The sequence below is a fragment of the Pelecanus crispus genome, chromosome 2 (assembly GCF_030463565.1).
Source record: "Pelecanus crispus isolate bPelCri1 chromosome 2, bPelCri1.pri, whole genome shotgun sequence".
In the NCBI taxonomy this organism is placed as follows: Eukaryota; Metazoa; Chordata; class Aves; order Pelecaniformes; family Pelecanidae; genus Pelecanus; species Pelecanus crispus.
Window position 1 is genome coordinate 73,794,322 of NC_134644.1, and position 21,665 is coordinate 73,815,986.

At 39.1% G+C, this 21,665-nt stretch overlaps 1 protein-coding gene across 1 annotated transcript; it reads left to right on the forward strand.

Moving 5' to 3' along the window:
* The first annotated feature begins 732 nt into the window (after positions 1 to 732).
* On the forward strand, positions 733 to 20,241 carry DEK (DEK proto-oncogene). Its single transcript, XM_075705249.1, has 11 exons — positions 733 to 819; positions 2,703 to 2,849; positions 4,594 to 4,695; positions 5,201 to 5,310; positions 6,317 to 6,411; positions 9,188 to 9,308; positions 10,483 to 10,665; positions 13,702 to 13,834; positions 16,147 to 16,295; positions 17,626 to 17,694; positions 18,619 to 20,241. The coding sequence occupies exons 2-11, from the start codon at positions 2,714 to 2,716 to the stop codon at positions 18,628 to 18,630; spliced, it is 1,110 nt and encodes a 369-aa protein (XP_075561364.1). The 5' UTR covers positions 733 to 819; positions 2,703 to 2,713; the 3' UTR covers positions 18,631 to 20,241.
* The last annotated feature ends 1,424 nt before the right edge of the window (positions 20,242 to 21,665 follow it).

Here is a 21,665-nt window from a genome sequence, read left to right on the forward strand (position 1 = left end):
GCGTGCTCCTAACTCCTGCTGAAGGCACCCTGAGCCCAGCCAGGCCTCCTCTCTAGTTTGAAGATGATGCCTTAAACTCTGGCAGGCCACGGCGCGGGCAGCGGGACCGGGCCTTTCGGGGGGCCGCCTGTGCCCCCCCCCCCGCCCCATTTTACAGCGGTAAGGAGGAGACCTCCCTCTTCAGCTCCGGCTCCTACTTCAACGACCGTTTTCTTCCGTTGGCCGCAACCCCTCAGCCTGGCAGCGCCGCGGCCGCCGCCCTACGCTCCTCCGGCACCCACGGCCCGAGGGGAGACGGGGGGGGAAAGGCGGCTCCGGAGCAGCACCCGCGGAGAGCCGCGAACCGACAAAAGCACCGGTAGCGGCGGGACGGCCTCGCGCCCCTCCTCAGCGGATGCGCCGGGCCTGGCGGAGGCGCGCACTGCCTCCCCTGACGTCACCGCCGGCGGGCGGGCGTCACGCACATCCACACCCCCCCGCCGCAAGGGCCCTCCCTGCGCGCGCACCCTCCCCTCCCCTGCGGCCGCCTCCCCGCGCCGGCCGGGCTGCGGGCGCTGATTGGCCGCCGCCTTCCCGCTTCCTTCTCCCCGTCCGAGAACCCGCCATTTTGAAAACCTTGTTGATTCCGGGAGGGAGAGGGAGAGAGGAGAGTGACCGTGACCGGCCGCGGGCCGCCTCGGGGGTGGGTGTGGGTGTCTGTGTGTCTCGCTGTGCGCCGGGGCGCCCGGCCCCGCCTTCTCCGGTAACTGTCGCCTCCAGCTGCCGTTGCTGCCGCAGCCGCGCCCGAGGAAGGAGCCAGGAAGCGGGGTTCGAGCTGAGGTGGGTCCTGCCGCCATGGCCATAACGGCGCCCGAGAGCGCGCTCCCGCCTCTCCCCCTCCCACCTCGCCGCGGCCGAGCCGGGCCGGACGGGGCGGCCCAGTGAGGCGGGGACGGGGGTGACGAGGGGAAATGGAACGGGGCCGCTGCGCCGCCGTGTGTCGGGGTCGCTCGCCGCCGACCCGCCGGCGCCGCGGGGCCGGCTCCCTCCCAGGCCTCCGCGGGGCGGCGGGCTCTGTTTTCCGCCTGAGGTGTTTGCTGGGCGCTCTGTCCCGCCCGGCGGCGGGAGGGGGGCGGAACGGTGTCGCTGCCTGCAGGTTCGGGGAGGGGGACGGCGCTCGCCGCTGCCCCCGCCGCCATTCTCCTTGGCCGCTGCCTCCTCCGGGCGCTACCCGTCGTCGTCGCTTTCCCCGGCCTCCGGCTCGCAAGTCGGGAAGGGGACAGGTGGCGAGTCCGTGTCTGAAAAGTCCTGGACGGCGGTGGAAGGTGCTGTTGTGCACGAGTATCCTTCTTGGGGCGGCTTATGAGGTACACTCTCTCCCGGCCAAAGATATCCCCGAGTTAAGCCTTCCTAAAGGTGGATCCCTGTACCTTTTTCCCTAAGCAAGTTGTCCTCATGGACCTCGTTGCTGAAAACCTAGAAAGTCCTATTGCCTTTCTGCTCCCATTGAAAGGGGAAGGAAAGACGACGTGTAGTACTTCACTTGGTTTTTTACTTAGGTGGACAAGTAAAATTCAGAGAGTAATATTGTGAAAAAGTTGGCTTACTTCTCTGTGACAAATGAAGTGCTGGTAGTAATAACCTGAAAGAGATTTTTTTTTTTTTCCCCTCCAATGATTTAGCAAAGAGCAGCAAACTTTCTTTTCCCCTGCCTATTGGTAATATAACTCGTGTTTTCTGTCACTTGGAGTGCTGCTATTCTCTGGCACCTGCTAACATTGCATATAAACAGTTGATTTCATTGTTGTTTATTGAGTCTGACCTCTTGCAGATAATATTGGCTTTAACATTGGAAAAAGGAAATGGTTAATCATGTGATGTTTTTTGCACAAGGGCTTATACAACTGATGATGTATTTTGTTCCATATCTGTAAACAGTGAAAGATTTTGAAAGCTAGAATGTTTCTAAAATGAACAGATATGGTTAACTTCCTTAGATAGATGTTCTCTGTCACTACGGAAATGGCACTCACCAAAGTTAGATATTTTGATTTTGAAGTTGATGTTTAAGCTACTTCAAATGCTAAGAAAAGACTTCTCTTAAATATGCTAAATATGAAGTATTTATTCCTTTTTGTTGTAGATCTGCAGATTAAAAACAAAAAGCATTTTCAATCCCTAAGATGTCACAGCTGTTTGAATTCTGAAAGCAGTGTTTTTTCTGAATTGCTTGTAACTTTTATTGTTTATTTTTCTGTTCCCATTTCCCATCTAAATATGTAGCTTGTTTAACTTATTAGGAAACTTGTCTGCATAGTTAACTGTGATCAGAAATAACTATTCAGTTTATAACATGGTGCACTAAAATTGTGATGTCTTAAAACATTGCAGTTCTTAAGAGATAACAGCATCAGCTGCTTTTAGCGGGTGTTTCTCAGTGCTTCACAAAGCAAGCTTGAAGGCTCACGTGTAGAAAGAATTGATAACCTTTTAAACTGTTCTTAATCAGGGTAGTTGCAGAATGGGTGGCAACTCCTCCTGAAAAATTTTATGTATTGTGTGTATGTAGAATACTTTAGTGTCTTAAAGAATTTGAACAATCGTAATATGAGCACTGTGACATTACTTCTGCTGTACAAAATGATTTTTTTAAAAAGCAAGATTCCTTTATTTTTCATATATAATGCTATATTGATGATAGTTTCCCTGACTGCTTTTTACAGAACCATACACCATGTCTTCTGTTGTTTCATCAAAAGAAGATACAATGTCATCTGAAAAAGCAGATGAGAAACAACCTGAAACTGAAAACAAAGCTGAGGAAAGTGATGAAGATGAAGAAGAGGAAGAAGAGGAGGAGGAAGAAAAGGGTACATGTTTTTCCACTGAATAAGTTGTCCTTTAAAAAATGCCAGGCTCTCCAAAACTGCAAGAATGCAGTCTCCTGTGATCTTGGCTAATTGTGTAATTATTGTTTAGGCGATTCCATGGTACATCTATCTCATGGGTCATAAATCGCTTCCCAGTAGACTATAACAGGCAACACTAGCAACAGCAATACTGATGTTCCTCGGGAAAGATTGAAGGAATTGCCAGCATCCTGGATTCCTACACCAGGGGTTTTTTGGTTGTTGTATAAACTGCTAGATGATTATAAGAGGTAACATCCCTTATCAAATTATTTGTACAAAAATGCATATCCAAAAAAGAATCCTGTTTTGCCAGTAACACTCTGAAGTGATCCATGTTTTCAAAAGAGAGAAACTTGAAAAATCTGTGCAGTAGCTTTGGAAACAATACAGATGTCTTTAGTTAACTACTGTCAATTAATTTACTGGGTACAAAATTTAATTACATTGGAAGGGGGGTTATTCCATTTGACTGATTTTGTCAATAAAAATCGTGGCAATATAGGAGGAGCAAGCAAGGCAGGTTTTGTGTTGTGGCATCTAATTGAAGAGGAATACAAGATGTGATGAAGGAACTACTATGCAAAAATGCCATCGTGAAATCTCTAGGCACCTGTTTTGCAAATGAAAGCATCCATGGAAACAGAGCTGCAGAGTGGCACAGTAAAAACCAAGTCACTGATGGCCTTTGATTCTTAAAAGAGCTGAAGTTTGTCTTTAGCAAAAGTAGTAGAAAGAAAAGAGATTATGCTGTTTGGGAAACTAGAGTAATTACATTTTTAGGAAAAACTGTTTCTTGTGTACACACAAGCATGTTTTGCTCTGTTTTCATCAGATACATACCTAGTTTTGATTATGTTCATACAGATTTTGAAGCTGCTTTCAGATGTTAAAGCCAGGATAGCCCATCCGCTTAGCGCTAAGGATAGTTTAATTTGAGGTAAAGTATTTTAGTATGATATGTTTAGGTGAAGCTTTGGGTTTTTCTCCTGACACGGTATCATTAAAGTAATGATGTGCAGTGTATACGTGAAACAATCTAAATATATTCATTCCTAAGCAGTATCAGAATTACTGAGAATAGTATTCTTGTAGTATTTGTGACACTCATATTGTGCCCTGCAGAGTGCTGCACTGCGTAGCCCTGTGGGGTGTTGTACAGTGTGCTTGTGCTTCTGCCTCTCCTTGCTGATACGTGTGGGTCCTCCAGTCTGATAGTGGGAAGAGAAAGTATCTGCAGCCACACTGGACTCTCTTTTTCCCCATGTGGCGGTAGTAGTCTCCCCGAGAGAGCTAAAGTGGGGCTGTGCATGTAGGGGCTGGGGCATCCCAGAGAAGACTCTGCAAACAGTGTCAGTTCTGTACCTCAGAAAGGCAGTCAAGGGAGAGAGGGATGGGTTTCTGAAAATGCGTAGTGCTGCAGTCTCCGTTGTGGGGTAAAGTTCCCTTTAGGAAATGCCCAGTCTTGTCTTCAAGGTTAAGTTGGATGCAGGATTGTGATTAAGAACTAGAGACTCCAATATATAGCTCCATAGAATCCCATTGACCTATTAGTGAAAGGTTTGAAAGTGTCATAGTACGTGGTTATGTCGTTATCCATTTTTGGTTTGCCATTTCAAAGATTAAGTGTTGTGTTGCCTGTCACTACAGTCAAATCTGCTCATGTAATGAAAAATACTGTATTTAAGGAAGCTGTCTTTTGCAGAAAAGAGTCTCATTGTTGAAGGAAAAAGGGAGAAAAAAAAGGTAGACCGACTGACCATGCAGGTGTCCTCGTTGCAAAAGGAACCTTTTACAATTACACCAGGTAAGCTTGTCCTCTCACCTAAGAATTGTGAGTGTTGGAATGATAACGGAACCTCTTAAAAGATCAGATTATTAATTTGTTGTAGCTGAGATCTAACTTAAGAGTCATGATCCATGTTAAAATAGTATAAGGCTACTATAATTTTATGAAACGCCTCCTTTATTCTGTAGCATCAATTTAAACCATAAAAGTTATATCATGTTTAAACTTATCTGGAATAGGATCTTCAGTACCTAGCCACCACTAGGCAGGAGCAGCTAGAGTGAAAAGAAATGCCACATCCTTGTACCCTGGTCTAGGCAGTGTCAAGTAAGGAAGATGATAAGACTGTCAGGATGCCTAATGGATAGGAAAAAGCCTGCTTAATGTTTGACCTATTATAATGTCTGATGCTATTCTGAAAGAACTTCTTTGCTTTTTTTAAAAAGCGGTACATATTTGAAGTTACAAACACATAGGTAAATATGAATGTGATGAATTGCATAATTGATTTTAACTGTTTCAGGAAAAGGACAGAAACTCTGTGAAATTGAAAGGATACAATTCTTTCTGAGTAAAAAGAAGACAGATGAACTTAGGAACCTGCACAAACTCCTCTACAACAGGCCAGGCACTGTAAGAACTTAAAATCAATCTTGTGTATCTATTAGTTCTCATGCATAGTGAAAATGTTTGTAGTATAGTTTTTTACATTTTCATATATGGATCTACTTCTTAAGTGTCATTTATTACAATCTACTTAGAAGATGGGTATTGCAGGACCAGCTGAGCAAGCCCATAATTTTTCTTGTTATTCTGCAAGTTTTCTTTAGGTGCTGGACAAAGACAATTACCTTTAGAAAAGCAGCTTAGCTTTGGTAAAATTATAAACTCATAGAGAAACCCAGGAATGAAATTTGTAGGACTATTGAAAGTGAGTTTAAATTATTCTTAATAGTTTTATAAAGATCTTAAAGAATAAAAGATTTGGGGATGTTTTTTAACTTATTTTTTTGGTAAAAGGAGATGGAGTGAAAACAAAGAACTTAATCTATTTGGGATCTTAATGGGAACGATTTTCCCATTGTAAGGGCCTGTCACAATGAAAGTTTAGACTGCAGGTGTAATGGTGGAAGTTGTAAATTGGGTGGTATGTAAATGCAAAAATTGGTCATGCGAAAGAAAAGGTTCAAAAGTACCATCATGGTCCTATGTAAGACTTTAGAAAAGCAAATAAAGCAAATCTGCTTTAGCAGATTATATAGTGAAAATAAAATGCACTACTCCATAACATATGACATGGTACAAAGCATGCAACAAGCTTCTTTGATCATAGTTGAGCAAACCTGTAAATAACCGTGCAGTATGTTCTAAACAAGCTTGAGATGGCAGGTGATTTTACCTGGTAAGTTATTAAAAAGAATTAAAAGTACCAAGATCACAAGAACTTAATTGTTGTAGTTTGGCTGTCATGAGATAAAGGCATAATCCACGTAGGTTATAACTTAAATGGTGTAACTTTTTGGCAACAGAAAGCTAACTGCTAGAATGGATTTTTCTTGTATGAAAAATTAACAAATGTAATTGGATGAAATCTTTTAAACTACTTGCAATGGAAAGTAATCTGTGTGTTTTGTTGTAGGTTGCTTCCCTGAAGAAGAATGTGGGTCAGTTCAGCGGGTTCCCATTTGAAAAAGGAAGTGACCAATACAAAAAAAAGGAAGAAATGTTAAAAAAGTAATGATCTCTGTTGCTACTTAACATAGCTTGACTCATGCTATACTCTCCTTTTTATTTTCAAAATTTTACTTCAGATAAATTTAAATTCTAAGCTGAGTGGCTGTTTCCTAGAGCTCTATGATCTGTTTCTGAGCTCATTTTGATCGCACAAACTGATCTCTTAAGAGAACTTGAAATATATTAAAAAGAGTTAAATTGTGAACATTTTATTCATACTTCCTACAGTCCTGGCTTTAACTGTTGCATGCTAACTAGCAGATTCTTCTGCCAAGTGAGAGGAAAACTTTATTTCCCCGGGACAGGCATAGTGTTGTGAATACATTGTGCTCTCTTCACAGTGCAAACTTGCATCCTTCTATGCCTCAACCTTCCTCCTTCAGAATCAAAGCCATTTCTGCTTATTGTATATTAAACATACAGTCTTATTCCTAGAATTGCTGTAGCAACTAGTCTAACAAGTCTTTTTTTTCTTTCTTTCTTTTTTTTTTTTCCTCTTTTTTACTGTCTCCCCACATAAGCTGCTTCTCTATTAAACAGGAGAAGCTGCTGCAGCTTGGTTTTGACTGGACTGAAAGAGCTTAAAGATGCCCTTGCATATTTGTGCAGCTAGTTGTAATGAATGAAAGGACTAATAATTTCTACACAATTTATTTTAAATTGGTTTTTTTTTAGTGTCAGTTTGATAATGGGAAGGCTTCCAGAATTTGAAACTTGCAAATCTTCCTCAGATATGCAGTTTTCTAGGAATAGGGTTTGTCAAATACATGTGAATCTACAAGACAAACTCTGTCTCAGGATGGGAGTTCTGACTGTTTCCCACGGGTTTAATTGGATAGTTTCCCTTTATTTGCTAAAGGTCACAAAATAAAGTATTTTTGCGCATTTTTTTCATATTTTCCATATGAAAGAACTGCTAGTTAAGTTTTGTTACCCTTCAGTCTTCAACAAATATTCTGAAAACTGATTGTGTTGTCACTCTTCTGTCAACATACTGAGCCCTGTGTGCTTGTATTGCTGTAGTAAGTTCTGCTGCTCTTCATAGCTATGTATAAAACACTGCTGATTAGATTTTTAATTTAGTCTATGTGGTTGATTTCTTCCCACACTGTACACTTGCATGTCATCATGTTTTAACAGCATTGAATAAGATGAACAAAGGACAAAACTTATTTGCAGAATCTTACTGTTCAGGTTATACAGTAAAAAGAATGAGGGTTGAGGTTGCTGTGTGGATTAGAGTTCTTGGATTTTGTAAGTCAAAACTACTTGCTATGGAATTTACTCACTGAAAACTTGCATGCACTTGTTTATTCCACACTTGAACTGCATTTTAATAGTTAGTGCATTATGTTTGCTGTTACCTGCAGATGGACCTTCAAAGCATTAAAAATATGAAAGGATTTGGGAGGCTGTATTTATTCTTTGTATGTATTATTTCTAACCTAAGTTAAAATACAAGGACAAATACCATGTGTAACACAAGTTATAAGGAATTTTAGTTAAAGCAGCGATAGAACCATAAAATCCTAAATTCAATATACAAGGTCTTGGAAGTTTGAAACAGAAATACACAGTTTTTAAATCTGTTAACAAGTTAATTGGTGTTAACTCTATAGTATTACTGTCTTTTAAAATGTAAGAGACTGACTTTTGATTCTGCAGGAGTACCTTACAAGTCTTCAGTGTATCCCCAAAAGCTAAACAGGAAGGCTCTCCACATGTTAAGATTGCACAATTTTTTTTATAACCTCGTCTAGAAAAATGATTGAAAGATTTGACTTCATCATTGGAAGGATGGTGGGTGAACTATACTTTGAGGCAGGGAGATGCACCAAACCAGTTAAGATTTCCTGTCCCCATGCCCTAAAACGTGTGAGAGCAAAGTTGTTCTGCCCCCTTAAAAGTCTGTGAGTTTAAAGGGGCAGTCTGAAATTAAATGCGACTTTAGGGAAGTTGCAGGCCACCATGAAATAGTTGCACTGACTTTTTAAATAAACAATGAAAAATAAGTTTCCTTTGACTCTGATTACCAGAAGTAGCTATTAAACTTGTGAAAAATGGTCAGACAATGAAATCCACTTTTCAGGCAGCATTGTACAAAATGAGTGAAGAGGAAAGCTGTAAGCATTTGAAGGGAGGTAACAGGTAGAGTAAGTAGGGGATTGTTTTGTTTTTTAAAATCTCGCTCAGCTTGCATTCTTATGTCATGCCTTCACAGGATTTGACTCTTTCCACTTTTTTCAATACCGGTGGGACAAATCGATCAAGTGGGACAATTGGTTCAAGATCCTGTTGGAGTAAAGGGGGTGGATGTCAGAGTTTCTCTTAACCTTCTATCTTCTTCATTGGAGGTACTTCTGTAAAGGAGTAGGGAACCAGAGCAAACAAGGGAGACCTCCTGCCCCCTTAGAGTTCAAGTCTTGTACCTGCTGGATTTATTTTCCAAGATTGGTTCTTTCCAGTGTGGTAGATTAGGAGAGATTCTGGGGAAGATTTTTTTTAGTAAGATTTTATAATGTTTTTAATATATCCTACTTTACACATATGTGGATTTGGGAATTTTCTTTTATTTTGCTTTATGTAATATGGTGGTGGTTCTTTGCTTAACTATAGATAAGACTGGAAACCTAGTTAAGTGTATATATTCATGTCTATTGTCAGGTCGCAGACACAAACCGGATAGCAGCTTCTAGCAGTCAAATGTGGACCAATTGTTTAGGATGTGATACTGAATCTTTTTTCGTCTTTTTTTTTTTTTTTTTTTTCTCTCCAGATTTAGAAATGCAATGTTGAAAAGTATCTGCGAAGTTCTTGACTTGGAAAGATCAGGAGTTAATAGTGAGCTGGTAACCAGAATCTTAAACTTCTTAATGCACCCAAAATCTTCGGGCAAGGTGAGATGCAGGTTGTTGTGCTTGCTTTTATAGCTCTGTTCTGATGAAAAATGCAGCTGTCTCTATTCCTGATTATGTGCTTGTTACCCGTGGTGATACAGTTACTGTTCTAACTTCCTGAAGTAGCAATGGCTTCTTGAGAGTAGCTCTTCTCCTGCAGGCATCCATGATGCGGTAAGGATTTAGAAACCATATGCTTACATGTAAGTGCACCCATTACACACTGTTAGTGCACAAAAGCATATGTTGTCAACACATGAAGCTAATTAGAGATATCCATACTCAAATACCAGAAATAGCTTCTGCTTTGTGGGTGAATGGAGGGGAATAGACATAATACATGAGGAGGAAAGAAAAAGAAAAAAAAAAAAAGGTGTCAGGGCAAGGAAATAAAACATGGAAGGACAGGAAAATAAGCTGTCAGATGTTACCTGGGTATGCTACAAGTTGACAAGTGTATGTGATCACATGTGGTCATCACAAAATGGAATTTGTTGCAAGGCCGGGAAAACTTGCTTTAACTGGTATATGCTAGTGCATGAAATTCAGCTGCCAAGACTACTAAACTCTGTACTAATCTTCTTGGACTTCCAGTTTTTAATCTAAAAGCAATACTTAAATAGCTACTATTGCTCAGGAAATTAGATTATTCCCAGCAAACTCTGGTAAGTGATGTGAACAAGGAGTCTGCATGCTGCCTTAGGGACACTGGTACTGGGTGACAACAAAGCGCAGGTTTGCATAAGATGTGCCAGAATTCCTGCCTTTAAGTCTTTTGTAGAGTTGTCAGCTAATTTGTTACCAGCAGAAAAAGCTTGCTTTTATGGGTTGGGAGGGCACAGGTAGGGAAAAGGTTCCTTCTAGGTTGTTCTTTCTTGCTTCCCTTCCCTAACCCCTGACCTTTGAAGATTTGTTTGATTGGGGGAGTGGAAGGGGTACTTAGCTTAGAACTGAAATTTCATTTTACTCTGCTCCATCTCTGTAAAGAATTTTTGCTTACCGCAAAATGTTATGGCTTAAGTGTAGTACATAAAAATAGTCCTGATTTTTGTTATCAAGACTTGGAGACCTCTATATTTGTTTAGTGTTCTGTCATGTGATTTGAAGGAGTATACAAATTTTTAAAATTCACTTTTGTATTCCTACTTGGATAACACACATCCCTGCCTCTCAGCCATTGCCAAAGTCCAAAAAAACACCAAGCAAAGGTGGCAAAAAAGAACGCAGTAGCACTGGAACAACAAGGAAAGCAAAACGCACCAAGTGCCCAGAGATCTTGTCAGATGAATCCAGTAGTGAAGAAGATGAAAAGAAGGAAAAGGATGACTCTTCAGAAGAAAAAGAAAGTGAAGATGAGGTAATGAAGGGGTTTTTTGTTTGTTTTTCAACATAGGGCTGAAAACATTTGTCATTATGTGGTTGTTACCGATTGGTAATTCTTGGAATGCGCAGAGTTGGGGGGTAAGTGATGTTTAACTGAATGAATGGTTTGAAAGAAAAGAGAACACATCTGCAACTTATAAGAGATTTTCATAATTTCTTAGTGCATTAAAGTTAGAAAATCAGTAAGAGGCAAAGGTTCTGATTCTTGGAAGTATATATGCACCTTATAAACTGTGTGCTATATATCATTTTGGGGCATCCAGGATTTCAAACATAATTGATTGCACTTGTATCATCTTGTGATGACTTTATTAATGTAATTTCATAAAAATTCCCAATATCTATCTATCTTTTCTTTCTGTGTAGGGTTTGATTGGATACCTAGGACTCAACTTTGAATTCAGTAGAGGTCCCTGACCTACCTGGCTGCATTGTTTTTGGATCTTGGTTCCATATTTCTCCTGGATTTTATGTCCTAATCTCTCTTTTAGGGTTCTGTGTCTTGGATCGCAAAGATAAAGTGAGCAACATAGTAAGCAGCCTTACAAAGATCCCTGCAATCTCCAAAGAGTTCTCATCTTGCTGTATTTTCTGTTCTTCTGTTTTCTTTGAAACTTCTTTTAGCCTTGCATAGTAAGAGAGAAATGAGATGAACTTTGTATTTAAATGCGAAATACCTTTCCCTGTGCATTCTCCTTCAGTCCTGTACTATCACAGAATAGACACAAAACATGGAGGGCCAGTACAAGTGTACAGCCGATTTGTGTACAAAGTGTACACTGAATTTGTCCGTATGTCTGAAGCCTGGAAAAAAGAAATGAAAAGGAGCTACAAGTTCCATCTTATCCTATATTTTAATTTAGATGGGACTGCCTTTTTAGTCTTAATCGGAGCCCTGCAACAAGCAGCAATTATTTGACTGTTGGTATCCAAGGAAGTTCTTTATGTAAGCTATGGAATCTTTGGCTGTAATGTAAGACCATTATTTACTTGGGTTACATTCCGTCCATTGCAGTGGAAGTGTGACAGGCTGTTAACTAAATAGACTGAGCTATAGCAAATAGTAACAAAAATCTTTTGTTGAAAGACCAATTAATGTAGCTTTAACAGTTTGTCAGTGTCATTTTGATAGGCATTAGTTTTAATTTAAAAAGATGGGTCAAAGAAATTCCCCATGCCTCTATGAAATAAACTTAATTCTTAGTTTGCCTTTTTCTTTCCCCACAGATGGCAAATTGAAAGAGGGCTGAAATACTAGAAGTTAATTTTACATTTGGTCATCTCTTCAGCAATGCAGTCTTCCTAGCGTGAGGAGAGGAATATTGCTTTCAGAGACAGAAGTTTTTTTTCCAAGAACTCTTTTAAAAACCCCCCAAACAAAAAAAAAAAACCAACAAACAAAAAAACCTCACAGTAAACTCCATTGATCTAACTGGGTGGTCTTTGCCTTCTTTCAGAAGGTAGGAGTTAGATATGTCTGCCAGGCAATAGCTGAGTCAACTGAAGTCTTTGGAAATTGAAGTTGACTTGCATGGAGTAAAAGTTTAATTATTACAAAAACACTAATATGTCAGATTAGTCTGAATATAGGAAATGGTGAAATAGAAAATGTCTGCATTTGTACAGCTTTAAGATTGCAGCATTTAAAAAAAAAAGTTGGTTTTATGACACCCTTTAACATACTGCAGGTGGAAGGATATAGGCAGCACAGCTGTTTTGTTTCCCCAGCTCTGTTGGAATCTTAGGCTTGGAGTTGCTGGAATAGATTGTCTTCAGAGTTCTGTCTCTCTCGACTGCAACTCTTTCTTTAAACAATACAAACAAACAAAAAATCTTACAGTTACCTGGAAGCAAAAGATATCAGAAATATTTTTGTGTGCTGGGGGAGCATAGTTTTATAAAAAAACCTGAAATGTTAAGTGCTGGATTTAACTTCTGACTTTGTAGCTGGTAATGGAGCTCTATCAGAAACTTGAAAGCCGAAAAGTTAGAAACTACCAACGTTTATTTAGAAATGGGGCAATGCTTGAGTGTATTTCCTGAATTTCAACAGTGAAAGTCTTTATCCTTCATTTAACACTGCAGAGTGACTGCAGCTGTAACTGAGCAAGCCAATGTAAATAAATATAATCTGGTTTATTAAGTACTAGTTTCATGAGTTGCACTAGGTACTAATGGGAGAAGCAGTTAAAAGTTATATGAACTAACCTTAATTGTTTAGATGTGATAGTTTGTTTAGTTGACTACACTGCCATTTTAAATATGAACTAGGATTATGAATTTAGTAACTACTGTTAGTTGTTTTGTTTTGTTTCATGATGTTCTTTCTCTGAAGTATGGTTTATTCCTGGTCAATGTTCCATGTTTGTTTCTGTGAGGAAAGTTTTCAGCCTTGTGAGATATACTATCTAAAGATTTTGTGTGTTAAGCACGTTTAATTTGTGCCAAAAATGCAGTGTACTGATATGTGTATACGTATGCATTTATGTTCCCAGTTTCTTCTATTGATGTTAACTTAATGCAATAATTTTTTGGGTTTACTAGTCACAATAATTGGCCAAATTATGGATTAGCTAGTGTAGTTCTCAACTAGTGCAAAAAGAACTAGTTCCATGTAGTCTTAGACAACTATAGCGTCTAAAAGGAATTAAATACAACATACCATGTTCTTTTTTAAAGGAACATCTTAAAAGTTATTTTATAAGCTAATTATAAGTAATTAAGAGTGGAAAGTTGTAGCACAACCAAACTAATATAATCAAAAAGTTCTAACTGTTTGAGCTTAAGAGTCCATGTAGAAGGACAATGTGAAATTTAAAAGAATGTAGGAATACTCTTTGTGGACTTACTCCCCCTATGGTATAGGGGTAGAAATTGCTAGTGAAATACAGTAATTAAATTTGCTGATTTAGTTTGTATTGAGAGAAAGGCTAATTTCCATTGTGGAAAAGGGCTATGGATTGTTCGGGTAGAAACCATCATTTTAATCTTCTGTTTTTCTTCTTTATAGCCCCCTAGAAAAGCATCTAAAAGAGAAAAATCTAAAAAGATGACTTCCAAAACTAAGAAAGCTGTGAAGGGTGCGAATGTCAAGAAGGCAGATAGCAGCACTACTAAGAAAAATCAGAATAGTTCTAGAAAAGGTAAATGCTTTTAACCTTTCATCATATGTTGTCTTGTAACTTAACTGGGATGCTTATTAGAAAGCAAGCTTTTGCACCTAATTGTGAAAGCAAATAGAATTTGGTGAATTGTTGGCTTGCTCCTTGATACTTCTTTCCTTGCAACGGTAATTTAAAAAAAAAATTCTTGGTTTGGGTATACTTTATGTAATTTCTGTTGTGTACATATGCATACTTTTATTTGCACATAAACTGAAAGTATCAGCCTATTTCTCCCTTCTGCAGGAAGAACATTAGCAAAATTCTGTTGGTGCCTCTATAGTGATTTCACATGAATCTTATAATTGATCCAGTACTATATATCCCACTGTGTATGTCTTGTGTTCAGCAGCTTGATGTGTTTTTTGTTAACATAGATACGGGTTGTACATGTGTCCTGTTGCTATTGGTTTTCTCATATCTGACGATATGCATGAAAGGTACATTGAGTTCCTTAATACCTGCGTAAAGATTGCAGCAGTGCCGGTGGAGACAGTGGTTTCTTTCTAAGCAGCTTTACCTACCTGGGTAGGGGCAGATGGTTCTCGCAGACAATGAGTTGAACCCAGTTCAGCAGTGTGCCGTTGTGATAAGTAAGGAACACTGAGAGCACCCTGGGCTGTTCAGCAAGCGTGTAGCCAGCCGGCTGAGGGAAGCGGTTGTTGCCCTCTGTTCAGCGCTTGTGAGCCAGCCTCGGGAGCGCTGCGTCCAGCTTTGGGCTCCCTGGTGCAAGACAGGCATGGACATACTGGAGCGAGTGCAGTGGAGGGCCACCAAGATGGCCGGGGGCTGGAGCACATGATGTAGGAGGGGAGGCAGAGCGAGCTGGGCTTGTTCAGCCTTAAGAAGAGACAGATGAAGGGGGTTCATACTGCAGTCTGCAACCACCAAATGGGGGAGTATGGGGAAGGCAGGGCCAGGCTCTGCTTGGAGGCGCATAGCGAGAGGGTGGGAGGCACAAGCTCTGCCACCAGGGAAATGGCAATTGCATGTTAGGGAAAGAAAAGCTTCACCATGAGGGTGGTCGCACAGAAACGGGGCCTGGAGCAGTTGTGGAATCCCTTGTTGTTGGGGATGTTCAGAACTCAACCTGGCAGAGCCCTGGGCAACCAGCTCCATGCTGGCCCTGGTCCAAGTAGGGGCTGAAACCAAATGATCTCCAAAGGTCCTTTTCCCACCTTAAATCCTCTGTCACTCTGAGGTAACAGCCATGTCTCTGTCACAATTGTAGCATGAGTTAGTAATGCAGCATATATCTGTACTGCAAACATACTTCATTTAATGCCAGCATTGGCATATATATATGCTATAGCACAGACATCAGTTCAGATTGATTACCCTGCTTGTCAGTGTATTAAGTAAAGGAATGGTTAAACTCTTACGCATAGAATTATGCTAAACTTCTTTCATAACTTTATTTCTCAGCAGTAAATTGGCCTGTGCTGAACTCAGTGTATTTTCAGATTGGCTGCTGGCAGCACTAATGTGCCTGACTCTGTGTGTGTGTGTGTACGCTTTGTTTTGTCATCAATATATATATGTGTGTGTGTGTTGAAAAAGTTACATATGAGATTTGCATATATGTTATGTAGTATATTCATAATTTCTTATTTACTCCTACTGCATTTCTGTTTTGAGTGTATGTTCACAGTACAAAAATCAAAATGTTAAGTAGGTATTTCTGTAAGCTCATTATCTAGACTGTTCGGCATCTGCTCTGAATTTTGTCTTGTTGGCAGTAGAGGAACTGAGTTATGTTGGAATCGTTCAGTCTAATTTTTTTTCTGCTGGAAAAGATTGTAGGAGTGTCCTGTGCCTCTCCACTTGCTTTATGATGCTATTCATTTGTTGTCATGGTGTTTGTGATAGCATGTTCAGTAATACAAGCATTGCAAAATTACAAGATCCTAGTGGGCAGTGCTGCTGAGGAAAAAAAAATCCAAACTCCTTTTTAAAGCAAATAAGTACTTTTTTTAGGGCCCTAATACCTCAATTTAGAATTGCTGTAATAAACCATTTTTTAGTTTGATAGATTAATTTAATCTGTCCCATACTTTCTAGAGTACATACTGATTTGTAAACTGATAGTTCATCAACAGTGCAGATTCATAAATAAATGTTGTACTGATAGCATTAGCTTTGTTTTTAAATGGATGATCTGGCAAGATATCTATTTTAAGGGAGAGCATCTGCATCAGATGTTTGGGGAAAGTTCTGATGGCTTCTGTTTTGGAGGAAGAAAGCAGACAAATTGAAAAGCTTCTATTACAATTCAAATTGTTCTCCGTATTTAGAAAGTGAGTCTGAGGATAGTTCAGATGATGAACCTTTAATTAAAAAGCTGAAGAAACCACCCACAGATGAAGAACTTAAGGAAACTGTCAAGAACTTGTTGGCAAATGCAAACTTGGAGGAGGTCACAATGAAACAAATTTGCAAGGAGGTAAGCAAATACGATTTTGCAATCCTTTTAGGTGGTGGGTTGTCTGTGAACTGACTTTTGCCATCGTTTCAGAAATGGAGGCTTGCACTCTGCACAGTGGCTCAGAAACAAAGTAGTTTTGCATTGATTTATTTACTTGCCAAGAGCTATAACAAGGACAGCTTTAATCTTAAGATATGCAACACTGATACACAACATTAGAAGGGAAATCTCCAAAGAAAAATTAGCTACATGGAAAGTAGCAGTATTACCTCCAAAACAACTGCCAGGTATTAAAGTGAAAATATTTGAGATGTTGAAATGGTGCAGCAGCTTGCTACTGTCAAAAGGGGAGGGCTATGTCCTGCTTTCTGTACACTTCTCCTGCTCACCTTGCTCTCATTCTTTGTATGTTCTCTTTATGAGTCCATTCAACTCTCATCAGTCAGGAAAAAATGAATAGTTCTCGGCCAAGTTAGTGAGTTGAATCAGTTCAGCAAGGAATCCATTAATTGTCAGAACAGGTGCCAGGAAGGGACCATGTGGCCGGAACAGGGAAAGGTGGGGAAAAGTGACCAAAACATAGGCAATACTGTTACCTTCATATTTTCTACAGTCAGTTAACTCGCATGTTTGTTTTCCTGGTACTTCCAAGAAGTTGTCTTGAGAAAATTAAACCAGAAGTTATTCTTATGAGAAAACTGTATGTTTATATTCTGTACAAACTTTCTGTCATGTTCATAGTCGTTCTAGAAGTCTGAAATTTGGTATACTGAAATAAAATATTCTGCATTGGTTGTCAGTGTTGGCATCTGGTTTTTGGGTTGTTTGGTCCTCTTCCACCCAGTTAACCAAAGAATAGTTATAGAATAGCACTCAAATGTGTTGACTCTTCTACTAGTCACTTGATAAGATCACAATTTTACTTACTACCAAAATATAAAATAAGCCTTGGTATTTTATATTTGTTTAGCTAATGCAGGTGTATCTGACTACTTACAGAGCATGTAAAATGAAGAGTGGAGAATTCTTACTTGTCTGACATGGCAAGCTAGGTGTCCCAATTTGTTGATGTGAAAAATTCATAGTACTAGTTTAGTCAGTGACCAAACACAAAAAAAATACATGTATTTAAATATTTATGTGGTTGAAACAAGGACAGGAAAATAAGCTTGTCACTTTCCATAATTACCAGAAGGCATTTTGGCAGTTGTAATACTAGAAGTACCACACCAATTCTTGCCCTGATTTAATTTAAGCTCCTTCTATTCATACAGTACATTGAATGAAAGTAATTTGAGGTTTGTTTTGTTTGGGGGTTTTTTAAACTTCTTTTTTTTTTTTTTTTTAGGTGTATGAAAACTATCCTAGTTATGACTTATCTGACAGGAAAGACTTCATTAAAAAAACAGTAAAAGAGGTAAAGACTTTATCATTTAGAAAACATTCTGGGTTGGTTTGGGTTTTTTTTTTCCTTCAGCCTATTAGAAAGTGGCATGGCATCCTGTATAGTACTGGAAGTTTAGTGCTCTGATAAACCTGAATTCTGGCTCCGATTTTGCTGCCCCTCCTCCCCCCACCTTTGTATCCCTCTTTCAAAAATAACCGCTTCAGACTCTATTTTCTTAGCACACCACTACTACTCTTCCAAATTTCTTTGGTAAACAGAACTAAAATTAAAGCTATTCTTGATGATTCTTATTCTCTGAAAGCTATGCATTTGCTTTAAATTACAGCCTTGGCTGCAAGGTACACTATAATTCATGCACTGACCACATCCATTCGTAGGTAACAATGCATGAGGCTGTATAAGCTCTGCAGACCTGCAAGCTATGGCAATGACAGAAGGCAAAAGAGGATAGATAGCTTTTTTCTGTATGTGCTCCTGGTAGCACAGTTATAATGTTGCCTTTGAGTTTACGGCGCTCAAGATTAGGCCTGATCTAATGTACTCATGACAGAGGGTTTATTGTCTAGTCTGTGGTTGTTAATTTGTAACAAAATTTTCAAGTTCAATTACTTTTGCTTGCCCCAAAACTAAAAATGGAATTAGAGAAGTGAGGTTCGCTTAGTGGAGTTAATAAAGTAACTTTTCTTTCTCTTGTGGCTTCATTTGCAGATGTTGATACATGGCTATCTAGAAATAGTTAATGTCTGTGTGCTGTGCACACATGTGTCACTATCAGCAAAGGCATAAGAGAGCAATTTGTCTGCTGTAGGGATGTTCTTGGTTTTTTGTGATAGCAGAAGTAGAGTGTATTTTCTTGATAGTCTGATGCATAAGGAGAGGCTGTATGTAATTGGATTGAGGGAAAGGAGAAAACTAATACACTTCTCATTTCAGTTGATTTCATGATCTGATTTGACTGTGGGAAATGAAGATTCCTGGTTTTATGTTCCCATGGATTTGAAGATCTGATAGGCACCAGCAAAAGGAATGTGTCTTACCCTTGTGGTATTTAGTCAGAGCTGATTCTGCTGATCTAATGTTAAATGTGTTGATGTAAATTGCTTTGTGTATCTTTTTTTTTTTTTTTTTTAACAAAACTGCATTTGATGCAGTTTTTAGTTGAACATACTTAAGTTTTGTGCATGGCAATAAATGTTCCCTTTTTTATAGGTTTTGTACATTTTGAATTGCTTTGTATAACTAGATTCATTAGAACCATCGTAGCTTTTTAGTGTGGATTACTAGTTTGCAGGAGATTTTAAAATCAAGTAAGATGAAAGCTGCTTATCTGCACATATACATGCAGAGACTGGAATATTGCAGTATTGGTTATAAAGATATTTTGAATACATATCCATTCTGAAAATAACAAGAGTTAGTCACATGTTAATGTCTTTTATATTCTGATACATTCTACAGATGCAGAATTATTCTAAATCTAGATTACTGTCTTGCATGTGTAGGCACTGAGAACTGTCAAAGCATGGTAACTAATTGGCATATAGATGTTATTTTTGTACTTTTAAAAGGCTTTCTGTTGTGTATATAAAGTTATTTCAGATTTCTTTTGTGCAAATCAGTTTTTTAATCTTGTTATCTTGGGATTTATGACATGAAATGTCATTGTTCAGCAGTGAGGCTGTGATGAAAAGTGGTATGCAGAAGTTTCATGAAACTACAAACGAGTTGAGGTTTTACAATGTTTGTCCCATCTTACCTTGTACAGAAATTAAACTGTAGTTTTATACTTAAGCTTTTCAGCATTTAACTTTGTACAAAAGACTACAGATACATGTGTTTCAATGGCGTGTCATAGTAAATAAAATCCCTCTAAAGGCTGTAGGAAAATTTTCTAAAGTTCACTTTGCAAAAAATCTTACTTTAGTGTCTTGACTTGATGGCCTAGCATCTCAGAAGTGGGTATCCAAGATGTACAGCTTGGGAGACTCGATAGCTTTGGAAGTCCACAGTGGGGCTTCCGAATGGAGCAGCGCTGACGTGTGTGGTTAAGCTCTCTTCTGTATAGGAAAGTTCTTCTGAACCTGAGCCTTGGTGCCTCAACATGGACAATGGTACTTTTAAGCGTGCAGTCTTGAACTTTGGCCTACGGCTTTTTGGATCAAAGTGAACTCTTTGCATAAGTTTTTGTTGTTTACATTTCTGTTCTCTGTACACCTTGTTGCTAATATGGGAGGTCCTACACTTAAAATCATGAAATAGTTGCCAAAGTGTGGGCTGCCATTAACGCCACGAGCACGGAATCCTTCTGACTGTAGCATTGCTGGAAAGACAAAGCGTATTTTTTGAATTTTATTACTGTACAGTTGAGAAATAAGGGTTCATAAATGATCTAAATTCTGAAAATGTTCAGCCAGTTAGACTATTAATCTTCACACACTCTTCAAATTTCTTTGCGTGTAATCATTTATAATAAGGCTGAATGTAATGGGGGGGTTTTGTATTCAATAAACGTCTTTCACAAAAATGTAAATCAATTTTGATGATCTAACATTTGCTTAAATGTATAGTAAAAAAAGAAAATCTATACAGAAACAAGGTTGTTGTCTTTATCTCATCTGGTAGAAACTATTCAAGCCTGATTCAGCAGATACTATTGCTGAAATGTATGTCCTTGCACCAGGATAAGATTTTATATTTTCTATGAAGTTGGTTTGGTTTTGGTTTTTTTTCTCTGAACTATGTTAGCATAAAGAACACTTCAATTTGCAATTAAAAAAAATCAAAAGTTTCCAAGTCCTGCTTAAAAGTGGAAAGTTACTTGTGTCAAGTTTTGTTGGTTTTTTGGATTAATTTTCTACAAATACTTGAACTGCCTTGTGATTTTTATGTAAATATTCCAGTCAGTTTTGATTATGTGGATCAGGAAGTGTTTTTAAGATGAGTGACTCCCAAGAATAAACATTTTTTTATAGCATAAATTCTAACAAAAACTTACAAAGGGATAGTGTACTTCTATTTATTGTATATACACATTACTTGCCACTTTGGAATTGTGCAGATGGAATGGAAATGAATTCGGCATCCTTCAAATATTTTGTTTAAATGTCTTAACTACAACTCAGTGTAGTCCTCAACAGAGAAGAAATGTCTGAGCTGTTTCCCTGCTAATCCATACCAGTCTGGCTGCAGCTGATACAAGATTCCAGTTCTTTCTACAACTGGGGGAAAGGCTGCAAGACAATACTGAAAGGTAAATAAAATGCCCTGCTTATCCTGGTGCTATTGGATTAAAAACATAGGTAATCAGGGCTCTAAATCCTGTACAGAGAGGCTCATAAAAAAATAGAAACTGGCTAACTGAATAAAAGGTAACTGAATATAAAGTGTTCAGGCATATACCTTCCAGACACTTAGGATTATGTCCTGACTGTTGTATTCTAGAAAAATACTCGTAACATCTTGATTTGATTGTTTAGAGCATAATTCCTACAGTCCAGTGTATTGGTTCCTCCATTTAGTTAAGCCTTTGGTATTCAGTATTTTGGTCAGTGACCTGCAAAACCACACAAATTAACCTGAATTACTTACTTACATAAGCAGCTGTTCTAATGAGTGAGCTTGGCACTTGAGGTGACAGCATATGGGCCCTGTAGGAGGATGGAGAGGGCTAGGTGGGGGAGGGGAGGAACAGAAATTTTGAGTGAAGAGAGGTTACATGTCTTTAGGAAAAGAGCTGAGTTGGAGTTATGCGGAGTTATACCCATGGTATACTGCTCAGGCATGTCTAACCAAGATAAAATAAGGAAGATGCTAAGTGCCATCCGAGTTTTTTCCAGAAGCTGTAGACTAATAGCCTTCTTGGACCTGAGCAGGCTGCTTACAGCATCTGTGTTCTTTCTGCATCATCCTGTTTCAATGCACATGACAAAGCAGGATCTATGATTAGCCACCACTAAGCTGGACTTAAAAGTAACCTTTCT